At 46.0% G+C, this 16,003-nt stretch overlaps 1 protein-coding gene across 1 annotated transcript in view; it reads left to right on the forward strand.

Annotated features, from left to right (window-relative positions):
* The window catches only part of DIS3L2 (DIS3 like 3'-5' exoribonuclease 2), a 246,597-nt gene that overhangs the window by 85,201 nt on the left and 145,393 nt on the right, over positions 1–16,003 (forward strand). The window contains exons 7-8 of the mRNA XM_056850570.1: positions 4,284–4,518; positions 13,069–13,163. Of these exons, the coding sequence (XP_056706548.1) occupies positions 4,284–4,518; positions 13,069–13,163 (330 nt within the window). The remainder of the gene's footprint in view (positions 1–4,283; positions 4,519–13,068; positions 13,164–16,003) is intronic.

Below are 16,003 nucleotides of genomic sequence, written 5' to 3' on the forward strand. Positions count from 1 at the left end.
CACAATTTATTTAACTTACGCAAGTAAGCTCTTTTCATTGTACTTAAAAATGCATACAAGAATACAAGCAAGTTCTACATACCAAGTAGTCTTAAAAAATCCAAAACTTAAAATATAATAGTTAAACAAGTCTGATTTAGTTAAAAGATCTGATTCACAATATCTAGAATAGCATATAAGTAAGTAGATATACATACCAGCCTGTTCATCTGCCTCCTGTATAGAATACTTTGCAGACAGGAAATTTGGTAGAGTGGGGATTAGGTTAGGAGGGGCCGTGGCTCAGTGACACAGCCTCTGCTTGGCATGCAGAAGGTCCCAGGTTCAATCCCCGGCATCTCCAGTTAAAAGGCTCAGGTGGTGGGTGATGTGAAAGACCTCCGCCTGAGAGCCTGCAGAACTGCTGCCATTCTGAGTTGACAATGCTGACCTTGATGGACTGAGGATCTGATTCAGTATAAGACAGCTTCCTGTGTATGTTTTTTGGGGAGGGGGCATGGCTCAGTGATACAGCCTCTGTTTTGCAGGCAGAAGGTCCCAGGTTGAACACATGAAACACATGAAGCTGCCTCATACTGAATCGGACCCTTGGTCCATCAAAGTCAGTATTGTCTACTCAGACCGGCAGCAGCTCTCCAGGGTCTCAGGCAGGGGTCTTTCACATCACCTATTTGCCTAGTCCCTTTAACTGGAGATGCCGGGGATTGAACCTGGGACCTTCTGCATGCCAAGCAGATGCTTTACCACTGAGCCACGGCCCCTCCTCAATCCTCCCCAAGGTTCAATCCTTGGCATCTCCAGTTAAAAGTCTCAGGCGGTAGGTGATGTGAAAGACCTCCACCTGAGACCCTGAGCCATGGCCCCTCCCCAAGGCACCACGGGTGGGTCGAAGAACTGACCGAGAAAGAGAGGACTGACTGCTGGGCAGAGTCCTAGAACTCGCTACAAAAGCCATGGTAGCAGTTTCCTGTGATAAAGCCGCGAGCTTTCGAGAGCACGTGCCCAACTGCTGTACAGGGTACCTTTGACGCAGGCAGGGCCTCTAATGGGCAGGGGCCGCTTGGTTTATTTCTTCACTGCCCTCCTCAAAAGGCTGCAAATTGCTTGAGTTCCTCGAAATGGCATCTCCGTAATAATTATAGCTCTTCTTTTATTGCTGCAAGTACGAGCCGCAGTAATAGAAACACGTCGTGTAATTAAGTTTGAGTTTCATAAACGCCCGATGCCCCTGGAGGCTGTGCGTACGAAAACCGGGATCCGCGGGGCGGTACCAAGGCAACGCTCCCAATTGCTGCCGTGTCGGCCTTCTGCGCTCCTTTGGCGTGAACCGCGTGGGGGTCTCAGTTTCATGAGGCGGAGACTTTGCTGCCCTAAATCCTGGTTCTGGTCCGAGCAGGCTCATCCAAGAGGTGTACAATAAGGTTCATCCAGTAAGCTTCAAAAGGTGTCCCGCGGAGCCAATTTTGACATTGTTGGGCTGTAGTGGTCTAAAACACAGCTTCTTATTTTTTAATCATTTTTAAACATAAAACAACAAAACAAATGCCGCAAACATACATACAACCCACACATTCCGAAATTCCACACTTCCAAAGTGTGCCTACACCTACCATATCAATTGCTAACGCCTTGATTATTGATAATGAAATCCATTTAGCAGATACTATATTTAAGAACCGCTAATACTATATCATTACTGATTGTTACTGCTTTTAATTTCTTTTTCTACTTCATATTGTTCATCTTAATACTGATACAAAAACATTCGATCTAAAAATAACATTCTATATTCAAAACTGCTCATATCTTAAAATATCTATCATTATAGAAAGATACTGTTGAAAAAAGAAACTAACATATCTAGCTTTATATAAATTTCTGAGTCTCAGTTTTGGAAATGATCACGATAACTGTGTTGTTTTTTTTGCCGTCTTCTGGGCGTGGAGTAAGGGTCATTGGGTGTGTGTGTGTGGGGGAAGTGGTTGTGGATTTCCTGCGTTGTGTAGGGGGTTGGACTACTTGATCCTGGTAGACCCTTCCAACTGTATGATTCCAGATCTTCAAACAACACAACCTGTTCGCTACCTTGCCTTCCCAAGAGCTTTCCCTTCTGCCTTAGTGCCAGGGCTGTTGCCAGCTACAGTGAGTGTGGGACGACGTATAATTTAGCGTGCGGGAACATCGCGTTTCCTAGCCCCAAGGACTGGATGGAACAGAATCCAGGTGCAGGCTTCACGACTCAAGGGGAAAAAATGCTTTTGCTTCCATGCACCCTTACGCAATCTGATGGCCGAAAGAGGCAGAGATCTAGAACGATCTGCCTGGATTGGTCTGGATTGGTGCTGAGAAATAAAATTAGCAGCCAGTCAGTTTGTGCTCAGCAGAATCCACTGGGAAAGCTTTTCGTAGACTGTACCACTTAAGGGCCCTGACCTGGATGGCCCAGGCTAGCGGGATCTCGCCAGATCTCGGAAGCTAAGCAGGGTCAGGCCTGGTTAGAACTTGAATGGGAGACCAGCAAGGAAGTCCAGGGTTGCAATGCATAGGCAGGCAATGACCAACCACCTCTTTTTGTCTCTTGCCTTGAAAACCCGGCAGGGTCTCCTTGAGTCGGCTGTGACTCAAAGGCACTTTCCACTACCTCTGAAGGCTCTTTTGTAGAAGTACCCCCCCCCCCAGCACCAAGAAAGAATCATGCCCAGGAAGACCACTAAGCTACTTCCTGCTCCCTGACATGCTGGTTTGTATGTGTAGGAGGTTGTTCTGATAAGGGGGTGTTCACACATTCTGTCGCCCTTCCTGTGGCCTGAATTGGTGGCATCCGGCCAGAGGCAAAGCAAGGCAGAAAGAGACACGGGTGGGGATGGTTCTATTTTGCTTGCTTGTCTCTGTTAGGCGCTGAGCAAGTGGCAGCGATAAGATAAGGCAGAGAAGCCGCAAAGACTTTTAAGGTTCAATTCCTGGCATCTCCAGTTGAAGGATTGGGCAGTAGGCGATGTGAAAGACCTTTCTCTGCTTAAGACTCTGGAGAACCACTTCCAGTCTAAGTAGACAGTACTGACCTTGATGGACCAAGGGTCTGAGTCAGTAGAAGGCAGCTTCAAGGTTTACTGCTCTTTCCAGAGACTCATTTAAATGCTCCTATTTAAAAGGAGGGAGGTGGAAAGAAGAAGAAAAGTTGGTTTATATATGCCAACTTTCTCTACTACTTAAGTAAGAATCCAACTAGCTTACACTCACCTTCCCTCCCCACAACAGACACCCTGTGAGGTAGGTCGGGATGAGAGAACTGTGACTAGCCGAAGGTCACCCAGCTGGCTTCATGGGTAAGAGTGGGGAAACAATTTTGTTGGCCTTGGTTGTAAATATCTACTCTGTATGGTCAGTTTCTGCTTTATCTCTTTTATCTGGCATATTAGCCGGAAATAAAATATACAGCATTCACAAAAGTCATGGTGGCAGTAGCGGCTCTCCTTCATACCCAGAGGGTAGCCGTGTTTCCATGTTTCCTGTTTTTCTGGACAGTATTTCTTCAGCTTGTAGAATTTCAAAGCTGAGCCCTCTTTCAGTAAATAAGGACTTTTGTGTTTTGCATAACAACGGGGTGGTGCTTAGGACAGATCATCTCTAAAGTTAATTTGGTTAGCTGGGCATTACATTAGAAGATCATATTTTGTCATCTTTTAACCCAACTCCATTCATCCACATGAGATGGATGGGGTGTGACCAGAGCTCTCATTTTCTCCATTTCTGGGACAAAGGATTTTACAGAGTCTGCTCATCTCCTTTAGAAACTCCTCCCTGAGATCTTGGGTGTCAAAATCTACGCTAAGGCATTGGATTAGAGGCTGTATAGTGATGTCCATATAACGCTCAGGTCTTGGACCTCCCCCCGCCCCCGGGCATTACAGCACACTTCTTAGAGCAGGTGGTCGCCAACCTTTCTGAGCCTGTGGGCACCCTTGGAATTCTGACAGAGGGTGGTGGGCACAATTACAAAATGGCTGCCACAAGAGGCGGAACAAACCACAAAACGTCAGGGAGCGAGGTTATATATAACTCTAATAGTAACTCTTCAACATTTCAGGCAGAAGGCCTGTTTTAAGGGGCCATACAGGCCATCTAGTCCAACCCCCAGCTCAATGCAGGATCAGCCTAGACTGAGCATCCCTGACCAGTGTTTGTCCAGCCTCTGCTTAAAGACTGCCAGTGAGGGGGCTTTGTATTCAAATTACAGTGTCTTTGTATTCAAAATCCATCTTTTCTCCCTTGTTACCCTTTAGGTAATCAAGCCCGAGGGTGGTGACAATGAAGCGGAAGCTGCTCAAGGATCAGATGCCCCCAGGAATTCACTGGGTGCCTCCGTTCCGAGCAATCCAGCCAAAGGGGATGCCGACAGCCCAGACGTTATCATAGAGGCTCATGTTGACGGTGACAACGAAGACCCTGAGCACAGGCAAGAGACCTCAAGTGAGGCAAAGGATCTCGGGCAGCTGTCCTCTGGAGCTGGCGAAAAGGGTAAGTCCGGATTTGTCTCTAAACCATTGACCCGTTTAATTCTTTGCCCCTCCCGTTACCTTGAAAACACAACCTAGGAATTTTTTTAAAATACTTTATTACATCTTAAATAACAGTACATTTTAGTATAATATCTATCTTGCATCCAGCTTTCTTGAAGTACATTAACTTTAAAATTAAATGCAAAAGGCGGAGAAGGATACAATTCTTCTTCTACACCAGCGTGGTATAGTGGTTAAGAGCAGTGGTTTGGAGCAGTGGATCTGGAGAACCGGGTTTGATTCCTCACTCCTCCACATGAGCGGCGGAGGCTAATCTGGTGAATTGGGTTGGTTTCCCCACTCCTACACACGAAGCCAGCTGGGTGACCTTGGGCTAATCACAGTTCTCTTAGAGCTCTCTTAGCCCCACCTGCCTCACAGGGTGTCTGTTGTGGGGAGGGGAAGGGAAGGTGATTGTAAGCCGGTTTGATTCTTCCTTAAGTGGTAGAGAAAGTCAGCATATAAAAACCAACTCTTCTTCTTTTAAGTGAATGTGCCTCAGCCTGCATCTGAGACCTACTGCTAAGCAGCAGCCAGAGATAACTAAGAAATGTGAAGGCACAAATAGTACCAGGGGATGATACTAGGAAGAAGAATGGCTTCATACACCCAGCTGGCTAATGGACCTCAGAGTTTTCTGCCATCCTTTTTAGAAGAGACTTTGGTATTGAGGGGCTTGATTCCCCCCATGTCGTCATTTCTCTCAGGCATTTGCTGTGTGGTTGTGTTAGCCCCCCCCCTTTATATAATCTGCATACGGATGGATTTAACCCCTTCTCGGCTGCATGAATGATCAAACCCAACCTGCCGTTTTGCTTCCAGCGGCAAAATCGTTATCGCAAATTGAAATGGCTGCCTCTAGTAGAGCAGAAAAATGAGTTCCAGTCCCTGGGTGGCAGGCACAGACGCCATTTTTACTCGGGGCAGGAGAAAGAACTGTGTCACAGTTATTATGCCCTGGAGACGCCAAGTTCTTGCCATTCTAATTGTTAGATATTTTCACACCTGATGTGAAAAGTCAAAATGAGCCATCTCTTTTCTTTGAATCAGAATCTTTTGGTGTTTTTTTTTTTTTAAAAAAAATATTGACGCAGACGGATGGGGAGGGAAGGAAAAGGCAACTCTTCTGAGATCTGGAGTGATTCTGCTCTTTGATGTAGAAGAAGAAAAAGAAGAAAAGTTGGTTTTTATATGCCACCTTTTTCTGCCACTTAAGGAAGAATCAAACCGGCTTACAAGCGCCTTCCCTTCCCCTCCCCACAGCAGAAACCCTGTGAGGTAGGTGGGGCTGAGAGAACTGTGACTAGCCCAAGGTCACCCAGCTGGCTTCATGTGTAGGAGGGGGGAAACCAACCCGGTTCACCAGATTAGCCTCTGCCGCTCATGTAAAGGAGTGGGGAATCAAACCCGGTTCTCCAGATCAGAGTCCACTGCTCCGAACCACCGCACTTAATCACCACAAGACACTGGATTTAGATTTAGTTCTGTGATAAAGCTGTCTCCCCCCCATGCCTGTGTTTTCTCCACTTTTGAGATATGCTTCTTGCTCAGTCTCCCCCCACCCCCTAGCATAGCTGGCATTTGTACACACTTGTGTGTAAATCGCTGGTTCTCTAGCCCGGCTTTTTGCTGGGTACGGTCTACCCAAGGAATCGGCATGATCTACTGGGACTGAGGTGGAATTTCTCGGGAGGAAGTTGAGCAGAATCCTGTCAGCGCAGTTGGCTTTGTCTCTGGGGTTGCCTCTCCAGGTTGGGGGAAGTTTTTCTCCCTCTCTCATAGTACCAGAATGCAGGGTCATCTGCTGAAGCTGGAGACTGAGAGATTCAAAACACATAAAGCTAAGTATTTCTTCACACAACACATAGTTAAATTGTGTAGCTCCCTGTCCCAGGATGTGGTGACTGCTGCCAACTTGGAAGGCTTTAAGAGGGGAGTGGACATGTTCCTGGAGGAGAGAGCTATCCGTGGCTACTAGTCAAAATGGATACTAGTCATGATGCATACCTATTCTCTCCAGGATCAGAGGGAGAGCATGCCTATTTTATTAGGTGCTGTGGGACACAGGCAGGATGGTGCTGCAGTTGTCTTGTTTGTGGGCTTCCTAGAGGCACCTGGTTGGCCTCTGTGTGATCAGACTGCTGGACTTGATGGGCCTGGGTCTGATCTAGTGTGGCTTTTCTTATGTTCTTACGATGCATAGCTATTTTCTCCAGGACCAGTGGAGCCTGCCTATTATATGAGGTGCTGTGAAGCACAGGCAGGAGAATGCTGCTGCAGCCGTCTTGTTTGTGGGCTTCCCAGAGGCACCTGGTTGGACTCTGTTTGAGCAGACTGTTGGACTTGATGGGCCTTGGTCCGATCCAGCATGGCTTTTCTTATGTTCTGGCAACCCTGTTTGTCTTGGAGGCACATCCTGGAGGTGTTACAAAATGTCGTGGGAATAGTGTCTAACTTGACATGACCCCACATGATATGCACGTGGGAAAGTTGCATTGGGCAATGTGGGACCAATAAGGCAGACAGTTCCAGGCATAGTGATCCAAGCCTTTGGTTGAGAAATATTTCTGCCTTTCCAGGTAAGAGGGGCAGTGCGGATAAACACGTTTGGCCGGTGCTTCCTGGCTTGTAAAAGGGACGGGCCATGGCTTCTCCACCAGTTAGGGCTGTGTCTGCTTGTTTTGCAAGTCTTTTGCCTTACAATGATTGCAGGAGAAAAATCCAATATCTGTGATCTGTGGGGTAAGGACTGTGCAGGGAAGGGAGCGAGAGACTCAAGGCAGGCCCCACAAGGCTTGTGTCAGGCTTTAGCTGTTTGCTTATTGCATCCCCAGGACATTTTGTCGTTGAAAGGACCTGGGGGCTACAAGACTTGTGTCAGGCTTTAGCTCTTTGCTTACTGCCCCTTCAGGACAGTCGGTCATGGAAAGGACCTGGAGGCCACAAGACTTGTGTCAGGTTTTGGCTCTTTATTTATTGCGCCATCAGGACAACTGGTTGTGGAAAGGAACTGCAGGCCACAAGACTCATGTCAAGTTTTAGCTCTTTGCCTGTTGCACCCCCAGGTCTGCTGGTTGTGGAAAAAGACCTGGAGACCACAAGACTTGTGTCAGGCTTTAGCTCTTTGCTTACTGCCCCTTCAGGACAGTTGGTCATGGAAAGGACCTGGAGGCCATAAGACTTGTGTCAGGTTTTGGCTCTTTGCTTATTGCACCCTCAGGTCGCAGAAAGGACCTAGAGGCCACAAGACTTCTGTCAGGCATGAGCTGTTTGCTTATTGCACCCTCAGGACAGTTGGTTGTGGAAAGGACCTGGAGGCCATAAGACTTGTGTCAGGTTTTGGCTTCTTGCTTATTGCACCCTCAGGACAGTTGGTTGTGGAAAGGACCTGGAGGCCATAAGACTTGTGTCAGGTTTTGGCTTCTTGCTTATTGCACCCTCAGGACAGTTTGTTGTGGAAAGGACCTGGAGGCCACAAGACTTGTGTCAGGCTTTAGCTCTTTGCTCACTGCACGCTCAGGGCTGTTGGTCATGGAAAGGACCTGGAGGCCACAAGACTTGTGTCAGGTTTTGGCTCTTTATTTATTGCGCCATCAGGACAGCTGGTCGTGGAAAGGAACTGCAGGCCACAAGACTCGTGTCAAGTTTTAGCTCTTTGCCTGTTGCAGCCCCAGGTGTTCTGGTTATGGAAAAAGACCTGGAGGCCACAAGATTTGTGTCAGGTTTTAGCTCTTTGCTTATAGTGCAGTATTTGTCTATAAAGCATATTTTTATATTAAGTTAAACTTTATGACATTGAGAACACTGAACTCTTTAGCAGTGCATTATCATTAACATTATAGCATATTAATCGATGCCAAAATTCTCTACCTTCAAACAAAAAACATTCTTGAAAATGTTGTATATGTCTACAGTATGTAGACATATACCATTATATAATGCTGTCAATTGCCTGACACAAAATGTTTAATGCTATACATTTTGAATAAAACCTTGTCTTTCGTTCCACTCATTCCAAAAGGGGGAAAAGTCATAGGAGTATTTGTTTTCACTGTTCTCCCGAATTCCCCAGTTTTCCCATTGGAAAAATCAAGAAAGTCCTCAGACTTTGTTCATGCTATGTATTTGGGATGAGTGAAATGCTTTTTAGGGCAATGTTTTTCTAACTCAAAAAGAAAAAAAAAACATTTTGTTATTCAGTAGGCCCCCAAAGCTTCCAATTGTTTTATTGGAAAAATGGTAAAAGTCCTCAGGTGGTTTTTTTTTCACGCTGTACATTTTGGTCGAGAAGAACCTTGCTTTAAGAAGCGTTTCACTCATTCTAAAAGGAAAAAAAAACCATAGGATGTCCTCCCCCCAATCTCCTCACTTTTCCATCAGAAAAATTGAGGGTGTGGGGGGGGAACTATCCTCCATAAAAATCTGTGTTTTTCTTGGAAAATTTCCTGTTTCCCTCCCCAAGCCCTCAGAATTCAAAGAAATACTAGAGTAACCCATAGTCCTTGCTTTCTAGTTGGATTTGGCAAAACCATTGATCTCTGGAAGATCTGCCTGGTGGGTTGGGGTGGCTGGGTTGTCATCGGCCAAGAGGAGAAAGGGGCACAGTATGGTGGCTGGGTGGGCCACAGTTGGTGGTGCATGCTGGGAATTTGCTCATAGAAAGGCACTGCCCTGCACTGTTGGTAGACTCTGCGTGCTCTACTGCGAAAGGGGGCCTGCCAGTCTAAACCAAAGATGGAAGAAGAAGAAGAAGAAGAAGAAGAAGAAGAAGAAGAAGAAGAAGGGGAGTTGGTTTTTATTTGCTGACTTTCTCTACCACTTAAGGGAGAATCAAACCGGCATACAATCACCTTCCCTTCCCCTCCTCCCAACAGACACTCTGTGAGGTAGGTGGGGCTGAGAGAGCTGTGACTAGCCCAAGGTCAGCTGGCTTCATGGGGAGGAGTGGGGAAACAAACCCAGTTCACCAGATTAGCCTCCTTAGTGAAAGTCTTGAAGTGTCTCAAAAAATTCTTTGAAAAATTTCTCCTTCGCGTTGTTTGGGGCATATACATTTGCTATTGTAAAGTTTTGACCGTCAACTCCTTGCATTAACAGAATCAGGTATCTTCCATTTTGGTCTCTGGAAATATCCAGCACTGTCAATTTATTCCCTCTAACATATGTCGGCTCTCCTCTTTTCTTTGTTTGAGCTAAAGAGGTGTATAATGTACCTAATTTGTCACATTGTAAGAGTCTTTTAAACGGGTCTTTAATATGAGTTTCTTGTAAACAAGTTATATCCGAAGAAAATTTTAGACGTTTGTGGAAAGTCGTCTTTCTTTTGACTGGTGAGTTTAGCCCGTTTATATTGTTCGAGGTGATTTTTAGTCGTTCCATTCTTCTTCTTCTTCATGTGCAAAACTCAGCCTCTGAATTTTATAACCGCAGCGGAGCAGGACCGACTGCCCTCCTTTCCACGCCGGGCGGGCGATGCCTCCCCCCACCCCGGCCCTCCGCCCTCGCTCCGAGATCCGAAAGCAACGATATATTTTCATCTGCGAGCCGGGGATTGCGAATGTTAATTGTGCTCTTCTTGGAGAGGGCTGGAAATTTCCACAGTGGCCGCGGCGAGGCTGGAAAAACTAACTTTGGATCCGTCACGGCTAATAAGTGTTTTAATCTGATGGCTTTAAGGGCCTGCTTTGGCCACCTCAGCCGTCCCGGTTAATCTAATTTGCGCAGAGAACTTTCAAGAACTTTTTTTTCTCTCTCCACAAGCCCATCCGACCAGGAGGAGGGGCGCTGGCTGCACTCACTAGGAGGCCGATGCGAGCCGCCGGTCTCGGAGGGCCGCGGACGGTGCGCAATCGCTGGCTCGAATTTGCCGGCAATAACAGAACTAATTGGAGAGGGTTTCTGGCCATTAGTGCCTCATTTTCTTTTCAGCAGAGCCGTAACCGTTTTTGGTTTTGTCAGGTAATCACCCGAAAGGGAAACAAGGGGATTAAGGCACCGCTCTGCTGGGCCCGGGCCGCCGGAGAGTGTTTGCTCTGTAAGATAAGCCCCGCGGGCCCTGCCCAAGCTAACATAGTAAATCTCCCACTGAAAACACACTGCTGCCCGGGGTGGAAATATTGAATGGTCACCGGATAACCACGACAGCAGAGGTTCGGCATAGTTTATTTCTGGTTTGGCAGAGGGGCGTCGGTTTCTCTCCCGGCCTCCCCACCCACCACTTCACCTCTTGGTCCAGCTCTCCAGGATTTCTTCTGGTTTCCCTCATGTGCCGTGTGCTCTCCGGCTCCCTTTCTGAAGTTGTTCTCGTCGGGTGTGTGCGTCCTGTGATTACCCCCTGCCACTGTAGGAGCTGGTCAGGTTTTTGTACGCCGACTTTCTCTACCTTTTTAAGGAGACTCAAAGTGGCTTACAGTATGCTTCCCTTCCTCTCCCCACAACAGACACCTTGTGAGGTAGGTGGGGCTGAGAGAGTTCAGAGAGAACTGTGACTAGCCCAAGGTCACCCAGCTGGCTTAAGAACATAAGAACGGCCATGCTGGATAAGACCAAGGCCCATCAAGTCCAGCAGTCTGTTCCCACAGTGGCCAACCAGGTGCCTCTAGGAAGCCCACAAACCAGATGACTGCAGCAGCAGCATCCTGCCTGGGTTCCACAGCACCTAATAGAATAGGCATGCTCCTCTGATCCTGGAGAGAATAGGTTTTGACTAGTAGCCATGAATACCCCTCTCCTCCATGAACATGTCCACTCCCCTCTTAAGGCCTTCCAAGTTGGCAGCCATCACCACATCCTGGGGCAGGGAGTTCTACCATTTAACTATGTGTGGTGTGAAGAAAGGCTTCCTTTTCTCTGTTTTGAATCTCTCCCCCTCCAGCTTCAGCAGATGACCCTGCGTTCTGATATTATGAGAGAGGGAGAAAAACTTCTCCCTGTCCACTCTCTCCATACCATGCATAAGTTTATAGACCTCTATTATGTCTCCCCTTAACCGCCTTCTCTCCAGGCTAAATAGCCCTAAGCTTCATGCAGAGGAGTGGGGCAACCAATTTGGTTCACCAGATTAGAGCCCAACACTCATGTGGAAGAGTGGGGAATCAAATCCAGTTCACCAGATTAGAATCCACCACATCCTCTCGTGCGGGCTCGAAGGTTCTATCCTGGCCTCTCTCTGGTCTTCATGTGAGTGCTTTTTGGCATCCTGATTCATAGTCTTTCAATAAAACGTATGTTTTATTACCTTTCCCTCATTTTTTAAAAAACCCTCTTGTTGGCTTCTTTTTCTTAAACTTGGAGACCAGAATGACTGACTTCTTCTTGGAAATGGGCATTCTTGGAGATAATGTAAGGTTTTCTTCGCAGATTGCCATCCGACAGGGTGGATAGGGTTTGCTCCCTCACAACTACCCTTTATAGGTTGCTGGGCTACCCCGATCTCTTCAGATCTGGGAAGCTAAGCAGGGTCATCAGCCCTGCTTAGCACGTGTATGAGAGACCACCAAGGAAGTCCAGGGTTGCTGGGCAGAGGCGGGCAATGGCCTCTGTTTGTCTGACCTGACCTGGATGGCCCAGGCTAGCCTAATCTCATCAGATCTTGGAAGCTAAGCGGGGTCAGCCCTCCTTGGTACTTGGATGGGAGACCACCAAGGAAGTCCAGGGTTGCTAGGCAGAGGCAGGCAATGGCAAACCACCTCTTGCCTTGAAAACTCTATGGGGATCTCTGTACGTCAGCTGCGACTTGATGGCACTTTCCACTACCAATAATAAACATCTTTCCGGGGCTCTGAGGTTCCAACTTTGCCTCTACCAAAGTTAAAAAGATAGCCCCAGTAGACTTGTAAAAAAGCGCTATCCACGTTTAGTATTTGAAATGTGATTGTCTTTTGGTTAACAATTTATTAGGATCTGGATTCCCTGCTCCTTAGAGAGGGGAGCATTCGGAGCTTTCATGACTCCTCACAAGCCCTTTTTAATAACGGCTGGGCCGTAGCTGAAGACGATCTCCTTGCAAGGTGCGGTTTTGGTTCCTAGGCGAAATATGCATTTTATAACCGTGCATAATGTTCTTTAAAGGAAATTAAAGGTTTTAATGAAGTACTTAAAGGGGACTATTTATGTAGTGCGAAAAGTGAATTGACCCCAACGTAAGAAACGCCAGGAAATTCAAACGCTTTTATTTGCATTTTTAATAAGCCGAGCTAGGGTTCCACCATTTTGTTTATTATGGCTGGTATAGATGGACTTGTAAATTTTGGGGCTTATTTTGACTTTAGCAGATGTGCACAATGGAAGCTGACCATATATCTGTTCCCCATTGCGGCCTGGAAGGATATTGAAATGCCGGAATGTGTTCCTTGGCTATTCGGGCATACTTTTTTATCTTCTTTCCATCTGGGCCGGCACTCGAAGCTGGCCCTTGGGGTTGCCGAAAAGGGACATTAACAGGGGGAAGCAGAGAAAGGGCATGGAAGCCATTGTGACGTGTGCATTTTTAATGTGTGTTTTTTTGTAGGGCGGGACCCAGAGACCTGCGGGGGCCGCCATGCAAGAGGGGAAGACTCCCCCAAGGCAAATGATCCAGACCAGTTCCTTCAAAAGACGGGCAAGGTAGGTAATGGTCTTACCTGAACCATCACACTGGCCGTACTCCTACACTCTTAAAAGCAGCCAGGGTGGATTTAAAACCGATTTAAATCACGATTTAAGCCACTACTAGATTTACATCATGGTTTTCTCCATGAAGACTCAGTCTTGCAGGTATAATGTTAATATTGACAACCAGATTAAGGTTTCATTTTTAGAATAATAACTTTTCAGATTAGTTTTACAGTTAGATAAAAAAATTACTGATTTGGTTATACTATTAGAAATACATAAATCGATAATTATGAAATTATTGTGAGGTGAACTATGCCCTGTTTAATAGGTTAATCATTCATATTTGGACAACCTTTCTGCTGTACTTTGACAACACTTCTCATATTGTTTCATTTGGTCCACTGGGCCTTGCATTTCTTTGTTGCAGCGTTTGCATTTTGCATGCATGCCTGCCTTACCCATAGAGTTGCCAACCTCCAGCTACTAGCTGGAGATCTGCTATTACAACTGATCTCCAGCTGACAGAGATCAGTTCACCTGGAGAAAATGGCTGCTTTGGCAATTGGGCTGTATGGCGTTGAAGTCCCTCCCTTCTCCAAACCCGCCCTCCTCAGGCTCTGCCCCAAAAACCTCCCGCTGGTGGCGAAGAGGGACCTGGCAACCCTACTTACCCATAGGTAGAAGAAATTCATTAAAATATTCCCAAACTGCCTGCTATCATTATAGATTTTCTCCTCTAGGGAGAAAATAACATGATAAACCTCAGGCTATGCACACAAAGATCCCCAAGACTTGTGGAGAATTCTGCTCAAAACGTTTCCCCATCATTTTTACTGCTTGCCCCTCCCTCCTCACACTTAGGTCCTTGTGCAGATCTAGTCCACTCCACACAATCTTGTATTCATTGAACTTCTTGAAACTTAGCACTTAAGAGGTAAGGGGTTGATTCTGTGTATATAGATTTGCAAAGGAGCAATGGGATTAAGGTCTTTTTCTCAACTCAGTATGTTTATTTTATAACATTTTTGCTTTGAAGAAGAGGCATGCTATATCTGCAGACACAAAATCAGTTTTGGGTAGGGTTGCCAGGTCCCTCTTTGCCACCAGCGGGAGGTTTTTTGTGGGGAGTCTTAGGAGGGCAGGGTTTGGGATGGGGAGGAACTTCATAGAGTCCAATTGCCAAAGCGGCCATTTTCTCCAGGGAAACTGATCTCTATGGCTGGAGATCAGTTGTAATGGCAGGAGACCTCCAGCTAGTACCTGGAGGTTGGCAACCCTAGTTTTGGAACTGCAAAACCAAGCATCTGTGATAATATCTTCTAGATAGAAAAATTGCCCAAAATAATCCTACAGAAACTTCTGGAAGAAGAGCATGACATTGTGCATGCAATGTAAACATTGTGTGAATATACACCCTCATGCTACCTAATTAAAAGCGAATCCTTATTTCATGATGAATAACCTTTGGATTGTAATGTATCTCAAAAAGAAAACTATATTTAGATAGATTTTTTTTCTCTTAAGAACATTTTCTTTTATTTAAAAAAAATCCAATTTAAATCAAAAACATCCAACTTAAATTAAACAAAAAATCCTATATAAATATTAAAAATCCATTTTTTATTTTTTTTAAAAAAATCATTGGATTTTTGCTGCCTTGAAAGCAGCTACTCAAGCACAGATTTTCTCAGCTTAACCTACCCCAAAACTAGGGTTTCCAACCTCCAGGTACTAGCTGGAGATCTTCTGCTATTACAACTAATCTCCAGCCGATAGAGATCTGTCTACCTGGAGAAAATGGCCACTTTGGCAGTTGTGTCATGCCCAACATCAGGGCTGATGCAAAGCGCACACACACATGCACACATATGCCATGAATGTTTGGGGAAGTTGGCATCAGAAGACTAAGCCACAACACCTTTTGTTGCTGGTAGGGCCCCTTGCACATTAAGGGTAGCCGTCCTTGGCTTAGTGAATGGATTCTCTTATCTGGAGTTTCTGTTTCCCACTTACAGATGCGCGAGCGCTTTCTAAGAAACGCCTTCGGGCTACATTATAGGCTATGCTAATTAACACATTTAGGTATCTAATTGTGTATTGGCTCTTTTGTCTTTTTGTTATATGAACTGTTTCCTTGTAAGGCAATGTACCTGCCCCGATCCTAAGGCATAAAGGATCCTTCCCCTCCTTTGTTCTCTCCTGGCGACTCTCCGCTCTTGTATTAGCGGTTAGCTCCACCTGGCTCTGTATTTAGCTAAATAAAGAACTGACTGCTTCAGTTCTAACCTCCTCCTCATTGTCTGTTTATTGGATTCTACGGATGACGGGGCACTTCAGTTGGACTCTATGGCATTGAAGTCCCTCCCCTCCCCAACCCCTCCCCCCATAGGCTCTGCCCCAAAAACCTCCTGCCGGTGGCGAAAAGGGACTTGGCAACCCTAACCTCACAAGGTGTTCTTGGGAATAAAACCAGGACAGTCCATTCTGGGGTGGTTCACAGTCCCGTAGTGGAATATGTGCGTTGTATGGAAAAAAATTCCAGATTCAGTCTGGTTAGAACAGATGTTCTTAAATTGAAAGGATCTTGGCTAGTGGGCCCAGGAACCTGTTGTCCTGAGAACATGTGCTGTCAGAATATTATTATTTATTATTATTATTATTATTAAAAACCATTTTTATGCTGCCTTTCCACCCAATCAGGGTCCCCCAAGGAGACAAACGTAAAACAGTTAAATCATATGAACAATTAAAGCCACAGTTAAAATTCTGAGATAGTTCAGTTAAAAATACATAAGCAAACGACACTGGAAGGAGAGCTGGTAAACGTTCTTGGGGATGTGCCAGACGAA

Source organism: Euleptes europaea, chromosome 5, assembly GCF_029931775.1.
Source record: "Euleptes europaea isolate rEulEur1 chromosome 5, rEulEur1.hap1, whole genome shotgun sequence".
Taxonomy (NCBI): Eukaryota; Metazoa; Chordata; class Lepidosauria; order Squamata; family Sphaerodactylidae; genus Euleptes; species Euleptes europaea.